This window comes from Phoxinus phoxinus, assembly GCF_949152265.1.
Source record: "Phoxinus phoxinus genome assembly, chromosome: 7".
In the NCBI taxonomy this organism is placed as follows: Eukaryota; Metazoa; Chordata; class Actinopteri; order Cypriniformes; family Leuciscidae; genus Phoxinus; species Phoxinus phoxinus.
This window is the reverse complement of record NC_136882.1, coordinates 17,353,371-17,368,922: the sequence shown is the minus strand read 5'-3', so window position 1 is coordinate 17,368,922 and position 15,552 is coordinate 17,353,371. Positions and strand designations below refer to the sequence as shown.

The 15,552-nt window shown below is 36.8% G+C and overlaps 1 protein-coding gene across 1 annotated transcript; it reads right to left on the bottom strand.

Moving 5' to 3' along the window:
* Positions 1-7,668: 7,668 nt before the first annotated feature.
* LOC307002031 (UPF0524 protein C3orf70 homolog B) lies at positions 7,669-15,469 on the bottom strand. Its single transcript, XM_079619245.1, has 3 exons — positions 15,066-15,469; positions 14,581-14,769; positions 7,669-8,420 (listed from the first exon to the last, which is right to left on the bottom strand). The coding sequence occupies exons 1-3, from the start codon at positions 15,112-15,114 to the stop codon at positions 7,831-7,833; spliced, it is 828 nt and encodes a 275-aa protein (XP_079475371.1). The 5' UTR covers positions 15,115-15,469; the 3' UTR covers positions 7,669-7,830.
* Between the last annotated feature and the right edge of the window lie 83 nt (positions 15,470-15,552).

Sequence of the window (15,552 nt, the reverse complement as noted above, 5' to 3'; positions counted from 1 at the left end):
TTTTATTTTTGTTAAAAAAATTGCAGTATGTAAGTAAATTCTAAGTGTTTGGAGTGGATTATTAAAACCGTTGGAGATAAAAGCATCAGTGTTTACGTTGATCTTTCCTTTCACAGCCAGTTATCTAAATGCTTCAGGGTCAGAAGTCTTCAGACTTCAATGAACAGAGAGACACTTCAAAACTATTACCTTAATCAGATTCATAGTCTCATCTGACCGCTGAAATCATTTTCAAGAAAACACGACTCACACTATTATGAATGTATTCTTACCCAGGAGGGCTAATAACACACTCAGAACAATAAACATCTATGCTACAGTCAATTCATAAGGTATAAATGAATTTGACCCTGTCTCATCAGCATTGGTTTTCCTTGAAAAATCTCTGTTTGTGCACGGTTAGTGTAATGAATGTTTGAATAGATTGCGGACTGTGGAGTCAGGGCCATGTTGAAGAAAAACAACAACCCCCAAAAAAACTATCTTTGAGGAGAAGAGAAAAGCAATGAATATTTTACAGGGGGAGCGCAACGGAGGGCTCGGCGGGTGACTCAGAGACATTTATGGAGCTTATCAAACCCAGATCTCCCACAGAGGTCTGCATATGGACCACAGACTGTGGCAGCTGTTTATCAGGTGAACTATTGGTGAGTTTCCGATCCAGTAGTGGCTTGATTTACCTCAATCAGAGGGAAATTATTCCTGGAACGAAGGAGTGAAAAAAGATTGTCCTTCTGAAAATGTTCTGTGGCGGGGGACTTCTCATGAGATCACAGACGTCATCCGGCGCATGCGTTTGCGTGTGTGTGATTTCATTGAGCTGACTCAGTGTGTGTGTGTGTGTGTGTGTGTGTGTGTCTGTGTGTGCTCAGTCTGGTGTGGGCTTATGTATTAAAATATTTATATTTTCAGAGAAATATGTCATCTCTGAAAAGGACACATGCAAAGTGATGTTGGAAAACCAAAAGGATGAACCTGCCTTTTGATGTTCTGATTTTTTAAAATTCTTTATCCAGCAGGGATTTATAATGGTGGCAATACATGTCAAATTATATTTAAGATTGCTTGTGTTTTCTCTGTGTAATTAAAGATATAATTCACCCTCAAATGTAAATTTTGTCATTATTTACTCATCTTCAGATTACTCACCTGTTACTGTACTTAAACTAACTATTCGTTTATAAAACAAAAGATGGTCAAAAAAGAGCAGACATAGTAGCATTGAGTGCTATATTAAAATGCAGTGTAAGAGACAGCGTGCCAACAAATATGACACCTCACAGAGAAGAAATCAATCAGTATCTACTGCAGGTGATGTTAGCATCCTGACAGTCACTGAAGAATGACTGGAACACATTGCATGCTCTGTTTTTGATATAGCAACCTACATGCAGTGCAATATCAATGTTGCTAGTGAGGTTTTTGCATACCTGCAAACCTGTTTCTGATGGTAACTTGGGAAAGAATTCATAGAATTTGATGAAAATATTGAGGCAAATATCACCATTACCACTCACACTTATCTGTAACTTTAACCCTAAAGCTTTCTGTGAAATTTTGCCAGCAAAAATGGTCCATTATTTATTGTTAATAGTATAGCAATGTAAGAGGCATAGCTCACACATAAGTCCCTTTGAAACCAAGCAGTTTTATGTTGCTTAATGTGGTAAATTTGTGTGACCAGATTGAACCCGTTGCGAAATCTGCATGTGGAAATATTTCACCTTCATCTGGTTCACATGGATTCCTATTGAAATGACTGGAATTTGCACATTCAAATTAGCTGAACAATGGTAAATGCACCTCAAGTAATAACTTCAGCCATCCTGTTTGTGATTTCAATATGAATGATTCCTCAAATTGTGCTGCATGTTAAAACAAATGTGTGCTATTACTTTCTTGTGATCACATTTAGAGGAAAATGAACACCCATCAATGCCTTATTGGTTCTTGCTGAAGCTCAAACGTGCTGCATAACACAAAAATGAACCTCATTGGTTCTTGCTGAAGCTCAAACATGCTGCGTAACACAATAATTAACCTCATTGGTTCTTGTTGAACCTCAAACGTGCTGCGAAACACAAAAATTAACCTCATTGGTTCTTGCAGACGCTCAAACGTGCTGCGAAACACGAGAATAAACCTCATTGGTTCTTGGTGAAGCTCAAAGTGCTGCGAAACACGAGAATGAACCTCATTGGTTCTTGCAGAAGCTCAAACGTGCTGCGAAACACGAGAATGAAGCTCATTGGTTCTTGCAGACGCTCAAACGTGCTGCGTAACACGAGAATGAACCTCATTGGTTCTTGCTGAAGCTCAAACGTGCTGCGTAACACGAGAATGAACCTCATTGGTTCTTGCTGAAGCTCAAACGTGCTGCAAAACACGAGAATGAACCTCATTGGTTCTTGGTGAAGCTCAAACGTGCTGCGAAACACGAGAATGAACCTCATTGGTTCTTGTTGAAGCTCAAACGTGCTGCGAAACACGAGAATAAACCTCATTGGTTCTTGCTGAAGCTCAAACGTGCTGCGTAACACGAGAATGAACCTCATTGGTTCTTGTTGAAGCTCAAACGTGCTGCGAAACACGGGAATGAACCTCATTGGTTCTTGCTGAAACTCAAAAAATTGCATAACACACAATTATTAACCTCATTGGTTCTCGCACATCAAGCAAACCTGCTTGAGCTTCCATTTCCAGCATGTGAATAAAAGCCTAAATGTCCATCTGTTTATCATATAAAGTGATTGTGTCTCTTCAGAAAACTAAACCATTGGACTAAACCATTCAATTCATATGGATTAGTTTTATGATCTCTTTAGGAACTTTTTGAAGGGCCAAACTTGCGTAGCTCTCAATGGAGGACAAAAATCTAATGAAAAAGATCTTTATTTGTGTTACGAATATGAATGAAAGTCTTAGAGATTTGGAACGACATGAGAGTGAGTAATTAATGAAAGTTTTAATTTTTGGGTGAACTATCCTTAAAGGTTTTTTTTTTTCATCATCCGCTGATAGATTCAAATAGCACTTTATTTTAAGACAACATTTTTTGGGGAAAGATATATTTTTCAAGCAGGCTAAGCTGATTTTGTGACAACTAGATGCACTAAAATATCATGACCTTTGCAAATTTCATCAGATTTGACATGTCCGTTGTTTGTTCTGAGCTCAGGAAATTCTGACCAATCAAACTGAGAGTGAACATAAACATAATCTCCTGTCTCTGTTTAGACTATATCTAGCTGAATGCAGTGTGCCATCTGGCTGGTATCTTAATCTGGGCACCTTTTTTTATTTTATTATTACTGTATTATAAGTCCGAAAACAGAGCATGTGAATCTAAAAATTTTCTGTGGATTTAAAGGACATTTTACATATAAAGGCTAAAAGAAAACATTTTAGCTGTTTCTCAATGTCAAGGAAGGATCCTCGGAAGCCGGAATTTCGAGGATGCTACTACATCGACATCTGTCGAAGGACTGTTCCAATGTCGAGGATCCTCGGAATTTCAACCAAGGACTGAGTCCTTCGTTCGGAAAATTTCTCATATACAAGAAAGGATGCATATGTGTAGCTTTGCTACCTTGTTCAAAAAAGTGGGACAATTTAAAAACCAAGTACAAGGTGGGAGACAAGTATGGAAATAATTGTTTATGCACATTTTAACCCTTTCATGCATGAATTATGATAACCTCACTCAGGATTTTTTTCCTATGTGTTTTTATTGCTCTTAGGACATGAAAAACATATTTTATTTTATTTGGGTTTTTTTTTTTACACATTTTTCACAGAGATTTTCAGATGTCCACTTGATTTCAATTGCTGTACAGCAACCAAATCAGTAGCACTTCCATTTCTGCGCCGAAAGCGGACCTTTTCATTGTAGTAATGACGCAATGACGTGCACTTGCTAGCCTGTTCCATTTACGTGTTCTCCGAATGCTAAAGAGGAGCCTCGCCTAGCCTCTGAAGGAAATGACTTGGAAGGACCAGTCCTGCCAAGAAAGTATCCTTGACATTGAGAAACAGCATTTAGGTGTGTAATCATGAAAATGTACTGCGTAATTAAGACAAATTTACAGCATAACTTTCTGTAATTAAAGTGTACAAGTACTTGCATGTAAGTATAAGGGAACAATATGTAAAGTTTGGGGAATAAAGGGGTAACAACCAGGATAATTTAAAAAATATTTATATTGTAAGTATAGAACTATAAGGGGTACTTATTCTACTATTATTATACAACAATCTTTTTCTCTAAAAATTACAGGGTACATATCTATGCATTTATACAGTTGCAAAAAAAATAATTAAATGAAATATACTCTTGTTCCATGTAGTTACAGGGTAAGTGTGACATTTTAGGCCATAAATTAAAGTGGTGCTTGTTACCGTCTTGCTTCATGTAGTTAACAGGGTGAGTACAATAAAATACATGCACACAATCTAATATAACTGACTCTGAAAACTTTATTTGAAAAACTAATTATTACAGTTGGTCTGAAATGATAGTCTAGATTTAAAAAGTTAAAAATATTGTAATTTTTCTTACAAACACCTATCGTTTCACTTCAGAAGATTTTGATACATCCATTGGGGTTGAATGGATTACTACAGTTATTGCAGTATTTGCTGATTGATGCTCAAACTTTTAGGAACACGTGAGCTTGAAGTATATGTATTCCCAGAGATGTTTTTTTATTTTTCTCAAAACCTCCATTTGTGTTAATCTGAAGAAGTAAAGTCGTATAGGCTACATCTTGGATGGCATGAGGGTAAAATATGAGTAAATGGTGAGGACGTATTTCTGGGTGTACTGCATTTTCTTTTAATACATAATGCAGAATAGCAAGAGACAGGATTTCTTCTTCAGATTCCTCAGTGGAAAGAAAGAAAAAGAAGAGGAACAAAAGGAAGAAGCCAAGCAAGAGACAAAAGGGGGGGCAAAACGTGCTACTTTCTGTCAAGAGTTTTGAAACGAATTGTTGATTTAAAAAAGCAGTTTTAAACGAAAAATAAGTGTTGTAAATCTGTTTTGATTTGTTTGATTTGTTGTTGTAAATCTGTTTTTGTCTGTTTTTAAGATAAAGGTTTCCGAGTCAGTGATATTAGATTGTGTATGTATTTGTATTGTACTTACCCTGTAACTACATGGAACAAGAGGGTAACAAGCACCACTTTAATGTACGGCCCGCAATGTCATACTTACCCTGTAACTACATGGAACAAGAGGGTAACAAGCACCACTTTAATTTACGGCCCGCAAGGTCACACTTACCCTGTAACTACATGGAACAAGAGGGTAACAAGCACCACTTGAAACAAGCGTATCTTTCCCCAATGTTTAAGCAAAAGTTGCAATTGTTTTAGTTTCCAGTGCACTTTTGTTAAAAAGATTACTGTATAAATGCGTAGATATGTACCCTGTCATTTTTAAAAAGCCCGTATCTACTGGTACACAATTATTACAAAAAGGTACACAGTGTATTCTCTTGCTAAATTGCTCCCAAATGTTAGATTTTTGTATCATAATAGTAGAATAAGTACCCATTAGTATTATAATACTTACAGTACAAATATATATTTTTTTAATTCTCCTGGTGGTTACCCCTTTATTCCCTAAACTTTACATATTGTTCCCTTATACTTACATGTAAGTACTTCATAGGTACACTTTAAGTTACAATGTAAAATCGCTTTAATTACGCAGTACTTTCCGGGTTATAATCTAAAGCATTACCGAAAAAGCTTCTCAGTGAGTGAGCACCATCCATAACATTAAAGATAATGACTCTAGAACTAAAAGAAACCTTTATATCAAAAGACACCTGCTATTTTGATTGTTAGACCTGGCAAGAGAACTGACGGAAAGGATTTGACGATCATGGCCATAATTGCTGGGAACATTTTATGACTAATATCAATTATAACGGCAAGAATATAATTTGCATCCAATGTTCATGATGTGCCCTATTCATGTTCTGTGTGTTGGAATAGGATTAACCGTGATGAAAATGCATTATGTCGGCACTGCAGAGGGCTTTGATTGGTCATTCGAAAAGCCAGTCATATTCAGCACTTAGAGTTAGAGACTGTTAAATTATCAAAGCCAGCAAACCCCTTTTCTCTCTCCCAAACTATTAGGAATGGTGAACCTGATAAAGAAATGCCAAAATGTCTTCATTGCACCTGCCACTGTAGTTCCATGGGTTTGATTTCAGGGAACACACATAATGGATAAATAAACGTTATACCTTGTCTGTTACTCTGCCCTTTTAAAAGAACATGAAAAATTACATCTAAAGCACTGACCTCTTCGATGATGGTTGTCGAGATGCCAGCTTCATCACTTCTATACTCTAAACTCATGAAAACAGCACTCCTTCAGTGAGAATGAGATATCCACAGAGAAGGGTCCAAGGTGGCAGATATTTCACATTTAACTCCATACTGGTCAACTGGTTTCAATCTGTTATAATGAGGTGAAACAGTTTTAAGAGCAGAGGTGTCATTCATTTGTTGTTTTTCTTAAAGCTGCACTACAAAACATTGGCCTCTCTATCGCCATCAGTGGTGGCAAGTAAGTTGCAAGTTACTAAAAAAGTTATTAGGTGTGTTCAACTTAAAGCAGCGCTGTGCAGACCGACCGATGTATGACATCAAAGTGACGCGAGAGCGATTCGAAAGCATACAGAACCGTCTGCTCTCTAACCCCTCTCACAGTACATTGAAGTTATACTCTGATCGGTCTTGCAGCTCCGCAAACACACCTATCTTTTTATGTTGGTTATGAGTCAACACTGCTCTTCTGCGCAAATTAATCTGATGGTTTGGAGTTGCATGGTTGCATGTAATCACCATATCTTACTAGCTACACAACAATTTATTGATAGTAAAAAGAAAGTCTGGCACAATAGTAGCCCGACCATCTTTGCTTGGTTTACTGACATGACTTAAAAATGGAAGGACGAATGACGTAAACACAAAATATCCCACAAAAACCTGTCCACTCAAAAAATTATTCATTTTGAACGAATTACCCCCAGTTCCTCAATTCATTTTGAATGAATTGATAAACTAATACAAAGTTCTGTCATGATACTCTAGATGGTGCAGGCTAATAGGACCTTAACTCAATCTGCTTGAAATCACAACATTCTCTATAGGGCACAGCTGATTGGTTTCTGCTGTATCAGTAGCCAATGAGCTCAAGTGCTCAACCTTCAAATACTTGGTTAACATTTGTCTTAGCAGGGCAGAGCGCTTTAAGAAACCCTCCACCTTCCCCAGCTCCACCTGTATAGATATGCTACGGGCAATTTGTACGCTATATTGTACAGCAACAGCATGTCTTACTTAGCAGCGTGTCGTGTATATGTATTGGCAGTAGCAAGTCCCGTTCTTGCTCTGCAGCAGCAGAAATACCCAACAGCAGCAGCAGCAGCAGCGTAGCACTTCTATTATATCAAGACCAAATATATAAACATGGTCATACCCATCAACATTGTCATATCCAGTACTCACTCAATAATGGTATTTGGTTCATTTTTTCCCCCAAAATGTCTTCATTAGTGCAGAATTAAAGTCAAGAACTGTGCTGATAAACCTTGAACATAGGATCATATGACAATGAGAACAGCAATATAGATTAGAGACAAATGTAAAGTGTAGCAAAGTCTTTATGGGTGTAGTATTTTCCTCTACATACAATATTTATTTTAACACAATGAGTTAATCTTGTCAGAGAGAGAGAGAGAGAGAGAGAGAGAGAGAGAGAGAGAGATGTGAAAACAACAGAAAAAGAAAATATGCAGTCTGTAAATATCACACAGTAGTTTCAATATTTTCAATAATCTCCACAATGGATTTGGAAGGGGACAGTAATGTGCATTCATCATGGTCCCATAGACTTCCTGGACTAGAGTGTCCATCCATGCTAAGTTCGTCCTCTTCCTCAGACTCTTCCTCATAGGACTCCAGATAGTGACCTCCCAAAGCATTGATTCCCGAGTCCTCAGAGTTGGAGGGCGAAGAGCAGTGGCCCATTTTTGGTCCTTTAACACTCTCCTTAATTGTCTGCTTGTCTTCAGTGTGCTGTTTATGTGCTACCAGACAAGCAGGGTTTATCTGAGGTGGGCTAAGAGGAGCCTCCGTTGGAACTGGGGGCCGCTGAACGTAACACATCTTACCGTTGATGCGTTTGACAATGTAGTCGTCGATAAACAGTTCGGCAATGTTGCAGTATTTCGGGGACTCGGGACAAGGAGGTGGCAGGAAACAGGGGGAGATGCGGAGGAAGCGTTCAGTCAGAGAGATGGACAGATCAATGGTGTTGGTACAGTCAGATGGAGCGACCGGCACAGGTGTGCTGGGTAGCTGAGCCACATTGGTCATGGGCTGGTACACATATTTACCTGTACAGACAGAGTAAAATGAGATCATTACCTGAATATCTATCAGAAAGCACATACTAATCTGTGTACTAAAATTGTAGTACCTCAACAAGGCTGAAGCAAGCAGTAAATTCAAACTAATGCTTTGAGAATATTTAGCTAGCAAAACTTTAAGGGTAACTAAAAAAAAAAAAAAAGAGATATGCATTGCATTAAAACTCACAGGATATACAATTATGTATAATCTCTTGCAGTGCACTGCAGTATTAATGCCAGCAGCCTCTGGTCTGAAAGTCATCATCATTTACAAATAAATCTATTTTTGTTTTCATTAAAGCATATACATCAGTATGAGACAGTTATCCAAAAACCTGTGGCGTCTATCTACATACTAATGAAACTGCCACACACCAGTTTAGTTCATCTTTGGACTTGCTGTCAGAAAAGAAATCAAAATCTAAAATAGTCAAGTGTAATTCATTGAAACATATTTCATTACATAATAATAATAATTTATATAAAAAATAGAGATAAAAAATGAATTATCCAAATAGAAGGTTATGCTGTAATCCACTGAGGTTGTATTACAGTGCAGGAACACTACTTTCACTGAAAGGGGTAATGCTTATTCTACACATTAATGCTTATTCTACACAATGTTAAGGTCAATGTTTCTTGCCCCAAAAAGAGTTTTGCATGATCATTTTCCACCCTTCCTTTGTTACTGTAGCTTTAAACGTCTATGTATACTATAAATTACCTCTGTTTTGATTGGTTATGAAATGAGTAATAGTGCAACTGCCAAGATGCTGAATGTTAAATAGGCTTTGATATGTACACCTGGTTGTTTCTTATTTACTTTTTAATTAAGGGCCATTTACGTCAAATACTTCAAATATACTTTTACATAATTGGACTGTCTTTTATAATATAATATAATATTATTATATTATCTTTCCATTGTTTGCCGTCATAGTAAATTTTAAATGGAATCTCTGTTCCAAATTTTGGATATGGAAGTGTTTTCTTCACATTTTAATATCTGATTTGAAAAGAAAATCACCAAAAAATACTTTTTTATTAGCTACACATTAAACAACATTCACTGTAATACAGATCTAATCTGACAGCTCTGGTGTCTGCAGACAGTAAACCCATACTAAACCAGCTTGACCTAGAATAGAATATAATGAACTGAAACCACATGTGAGATATCAAATACAAACTTGTTTTAAAGGTTGTACTGATAACAAGATAGATATTGTATCTTTTATTTTATAATATGTTTAAATAAAATTCACTACATGGGCATTTTTGACCCCACGTTTAAATAATATAAAGCAGTTTTTTGTATGTCATTTTATTCCTTCATGTGTGAATGTGTTCATGGTTTTGGTGTCAATAATATGATGATTCTGATTTAACTCTTCTTTGCAGCTTTGTTAAAATACTATCCCCCGGTTTCACAGACAAAGCTAAAACGTATTCCCAGACTAAAATGCATGATTGAGCTGTCATAACTGAAAGAAACTTACACTGAGATATCTTAAAATATGTCACTGCCATTGTTTTGTCTCAAGATGCACACCAGTAATGTTTTTTTTTTCTTCTCACTTTTATAAAAGCTACTTAAATTTCCTAATTGAACTAAGGCCTAATCCTGGCTTAATCTAAGCCCTGTCTGTGAAACCGGGCCTATATTTCAATATAAAAAAATAAAATCTTCTTTTCCATAAAAGATCCATATACTGTATTTTTTGTCTCATTTATCTTTTTCTTTTTTTTTTTGCTCCCCTTTGTTAAAAAACGTTCAAAATGAAAAGTCCAGAGAGGGTGGGAAAGACAGCACCATACAGTTAATTTCCGTTTCGTTCCACACATCTGCAGAATCCAGCCGGGGTGTGATCAGGACATCTATGACAACACTAATCCCCTGTTATCTAAGGCCCAGATCCACATCCACTTACTCGCTCATGGCCTTTGTCAGTAAGTCTCTTGTCTCATATCTCTCTGTCTAAGGGTCTTTCTCATACCCTCTGTCTTTCTCTTTCTCAAAAGCATCCCCTGAATTATACAGGAGTCAGCTCTACAGAGATCAAATATGACAGTAGCCCCATCCATCCCATTCACTTCCCCAGAACGGATTTATACAGGTCACTTAAGAATGCATTTGACAGCAACTGTCAAATATCTTGTGTTTGGTGCTGTAAACAGATGACTATTCCAGGGTTTAACTAACTAAAAGTAGTTACACTATAACTAAACTACATTTCAAAACAGCATGGGAGTAGTTTTTCAAGTAAAAAGTTGAATGACTCTCTCATATCAAGCACTACAGGGAGTTTGATTAATTTTAGTGGATATTCATTCAGATTCAAAAAGTTCAAAATTGTCAATTTATTTGTGCTGCATTTTACATCCTCTTTTTGTACTGACATACAAAATAATAATATATACTGCAATATTTTAATAAAATCACACAACATCAGTGTAAAGAAACAGATACTACTAATACTAATACAGTATATTATTAATAAATGGATATATAAATGTTGAAATTTCTACAAGTAATAGTAGTTCTAGCAAACAATTCCTGCAGCCCTTATGATTTCTGTATCAAATTCACGAGAGTAACTTAATAAACATATCTGGCTAAGAAAAGCAAAGACAACAAAAGAAACACAAAAGCAAAACAAACTCATTACATTCTAATGAGATTCCAAAAATGTCCCGTGAAGAGAGCAAACGAAGCAAATTGCACGGGGGTGCCGACTATCTCAACTGAGCGGAACACAATTATTTCACCGCACTATTCTCATGTGCAATCAACAATAGAGGTTCCACTTGTACGGTTTGGCATTCGTTTACAGACTTCTGTCGGTTCTTTGTTTTATAAATCTGTTGGACAAGGACCGGATCTCCAAGCCAGAACAGAGCTCAGAGAGGAAATCAATGTTTGACAGCTGGAGCTGCAGGCACAGAGCCAGAAACAGGAGGCTTCCTTCTCGACGTTTCACACATGGCCACATAACATCACTAAGCAGCACGTACACACTCTCACAGCTTCTGCTCTCTCACCACAGCCCTGGATTTGCTCAGAGGATGACTGGGTACTGTCAATCCCAAACACAGCACAGCAAAGCTGTCGGTATCATGTGTGGTGCGGTGCTGTGCAAGAGCAACGTTAATAAATCATCACAATGTACACCATAACACAGCGGTGTCCCGTTGGGGCACTCATTGCACCCTAAGAACAGTAAAGACAACAACACAATAAAGACTGTTTGTATAGAATGGAAACAGAAATGCAGAAGAATGCCCATTCAGTGGGGTTAGTAAGATTTAAAAAAAAAAAATGTTTTTACAAGAAATCTCTGATGCTCACCAAGGCTGAATGTATTTGGGGGGGGGGGGGGAAATACAGTAAAAATAAAAATATTGTGAAATATTATTACAATTCAAAATAAAGGTCATTTATTTGGAAATCCTGTTATGGTAAAGCTGGATTTTCAGTATCATTACTTGCGTCTTCTAATAAACTGATTTGCTGCTCAAGAAAACTTTATTATTATTATTATTAATGTTGAAAACAGTTGTGCTGCTTTTTTTCATATTCTTTTGATAAATAGAAAATTCAAAAGAATAGTATTGCTAACTTTATTTTAAGGTGACGTAGTTACACATTACTACATTTATGTACAGTACTATAGTAATAACAGTAAATCATGCATAGGCCTTCTTATTACAGGTAACTAGCCCTAAACTACACCCTAACACTAACCGTATATCTAATTGCATACTAAGCACAATGTAACTATGTCATAGTAAAGTGTAACCACGGTATTTACTTGAAATAGATTCAAAATAGTCTTTAACCTTTGATCAAATGAATGCATCCTTGCTTAATAAAAGTGTTCATTACTTTCTTTCTTTCTTTAAAAGCAAACAAACAAACTTCTGACCCCGAACTTAAAGGGATATTTCACCCAAAAATGAAAATTCTGACATCATTTACTCCCCCTCAAAAGAAGATATTTTGAAGAATATGGATAACCAAACAGTTGATGGGCTTCATTGACTTGCATATAAAAATTAAAAAAATTACAATGAAAGTCAATTGGGAACATCAACTGTTTGTCCATCAACATTTTTCAAAATATCTTCTTTTGTGTTCAGCAGAAGAAAGAAATTCATACAGGTTTGGAACAACTTGAAGGTTAGTAAATGATGACTGATGACAAAATGTTCATTTTTGGGTGAACTATCCCTTTAAGTGTGCATCTCAACTAAACCAAAAGATCTGTATCTGTCATCAAATGAAAAGTGCTTCCCCTGATAATAAGCCACGAATGGAATCATGAATAGCAGTCGCCAATTGTGCTAGGTGTTCAAAAGTCTTAGTTTCTACAGTTACGCAACAAAGCTCCAGGATTTCCAGCCATGAATTATTGAACAGATCCGGCATACTAAACAATATATATCAGGGTGAGCTTGTTGTGTTTGTAATTTTATGGTACATTTAATGCTTTTCACAATGGCACACCAGTCAGTAGTTCTCACAGAGCAAGTGTGCAGGCTGATAAACCATGAGCACACATTAACATAATGCTCTGTCTCTATTGCAATAATGGCAGATTAAAGCTGTCATCATGTGCACAAACTGATAAAGGACCTACACAAATAAAAAATAAAAACACTGAGTATCTACCCCCATCCTACAATCCGAATTCATTATTTTGCAACCTCATATACCACACTGTGGATGTGTACGATCATACAAAATGATAAAACTGCATCCAAACAATGACGCACTGCATAACTGCATCAGACCAGTATTACATTAGAATTGATGTTGATTACAGACATGCTTTTATTGATTAGAAAAATAATAAATAAATAAATGAGTAACCCTATCTGTGTTGTAAAAGTAATCACAAACATAGAACTGGCCAGTAGCCTAATCAAATATAGAGGGAAATATAGAGGAAATTAAAAAAAAAACTACTGTGATGGCCGTTGAGGATAATAATCTTTTATTATTTGATGGCTGAACTTAATAAAGTTCAGTTCCCTTGGCAGAAGTGTCATGAGAGGGTATTAAATACGACTTGATCTGTTCACACAGTTCTAAAGGGCTCGTACTGACATTTACCTCCCTTAAAACTCAATGAAAGCTTTCCCAATCACTCGGGACCTGAACTCAGTCAGAGTGACGTGAACTAGAGGAAGTGAACATCCTGCTCAAGGATCCGAGCAGACGCTTCCTGTGTGTATTCGCTCATGACTGCTGGATTCAGGGTCACGTCCAGCTAACGACTGGAGAATATAGAGGTGACGCCAAGGTTCAGGAAGCTTTGATAAAGTCAGCAAAGTCAGAGGTTTGAACTCTCACAATGGATTTGCTCCTGAGATATGTCTGGGGAAATCTACACATCTTGCTTACTCAGAAATTGTCAAGCTTGTGCTCAGGGACAGCTGAAGACATATAATGCTGAAAAAGCATCCGTGTGACACCAGACAATGCTTGACATTACAAGATCATAAGTGTTCCCAGAACAGGTTGCGTGATCATACATGCAATGCATAGAGTTGTTCAAATAAATGTCATATTTGAAACTCTACACTCTTAGGAAAAAAGGTTCAGTGGTTCTATATTGATCCCTGGTTCTTGACTCAATTTTAAAGAACACTAGTGCCCAAAATGTTCTTTTTTTATTTATAGTCTTAAAGTATGTTTCCGAGTTGTTTAATTCATAAAATGTCATTAAAATTAAAAAATGAATTAAAACACTAAATCCATCAAATCCACCATGGGATCATTTCATAGATTAATTTTAATTCATTTCGTTTTTTTTTATGAATTAAACAACTCGTAAACATACTAAGGGAAAACATGAAGCAAAGAAAAGTCAAGAAAATGGAAAAGGATGCATGTATTTACTATAACCTATTTATTTCTGCAAGAGGATGGACAGTAGATTTATTTCTGCTATATTTGGGTAGTGATCTTTAATCATACTATCAGCTGCATTATTGTTTGAAGTGAATTATATTTTGTACCACTTCTAATTTTAGAACAGTGCACACTTACTAGTGTATCCTAATGTATTTTGAATAGAATAGAATAGAATAGAATAGAATAGAATAGAATGTATTTGCATGTCAGAAGTTGGCCACTTACAGTGACACCAGCCTAAATGGCAGCACCAGTGCAGTTTGAAACACTTTCCGTGGCTGTGTGTCGCGCAGATGGACAGTCCATCACAGGGAAGAAAGTCTGGTCTGCCTGCACAGCTTTTGGCCAGAGCTTGAGCTTCATCTAACTTATCACTCTTCAAAGCCTTCTGCACTCCGGTGTAAGCCATGGTTACTGTAAGAGAAGAGACATGCAATGAAGATACACTTTCAAACGGTGGGTCACCTACTGAGTTAAGATGCATTACAAATAGGACGTTTTTAGTCTAAAATAATAAGAACTGCTTGAGGAATTAAGTTTATTTATGTCAGACGTTTATTAATTATTGATTGTATTATATAATATTAGCATGTAATAGGCTACACGTACTATGTAAAATATTTGTTGTATTTAAAACAAATGATGAACAGCAGAGTGTTAGTCTCAAATAACACGAACTATAAAAGTATTTGGAGTTCAGATTTGCTTACCTCGTTCACTTACAGCTGATGATATCCTACCATCACACAACATCTGCATTAAACTTCCCACAACATCAGCATTAAGATCCCTGTAGCCGTACTGAATATGAAGAATTAAATGTTTCCATATTAAACTGAAATGGCTTTCGATGAGGATAATCCTTCATAGATTTCCAGAGAATTATCAACTGAGTTCAAATAACGGTATCTGGCAGATCCGTAGCTACAGAGGAACTATAATGCATGTAAAAGGTCCTGGAAAAGCTCAGCAAAGCAGCGCAGATTGAAACTTGTGTTTCACATCAGCTCCTCGTGTTGCAGTCGCAGTGGACGCTGCGGCGGGACTGACTGAGCGCTGATCGCACACTGACGGGAAATATACTGCACGCACGCACGCACGCACACACACACACACACACACACACACACACACACGCACACACACACAGCTGCTGTGACAACACTTGACCAGAAGACGGCGCTCAGTCACTACAGA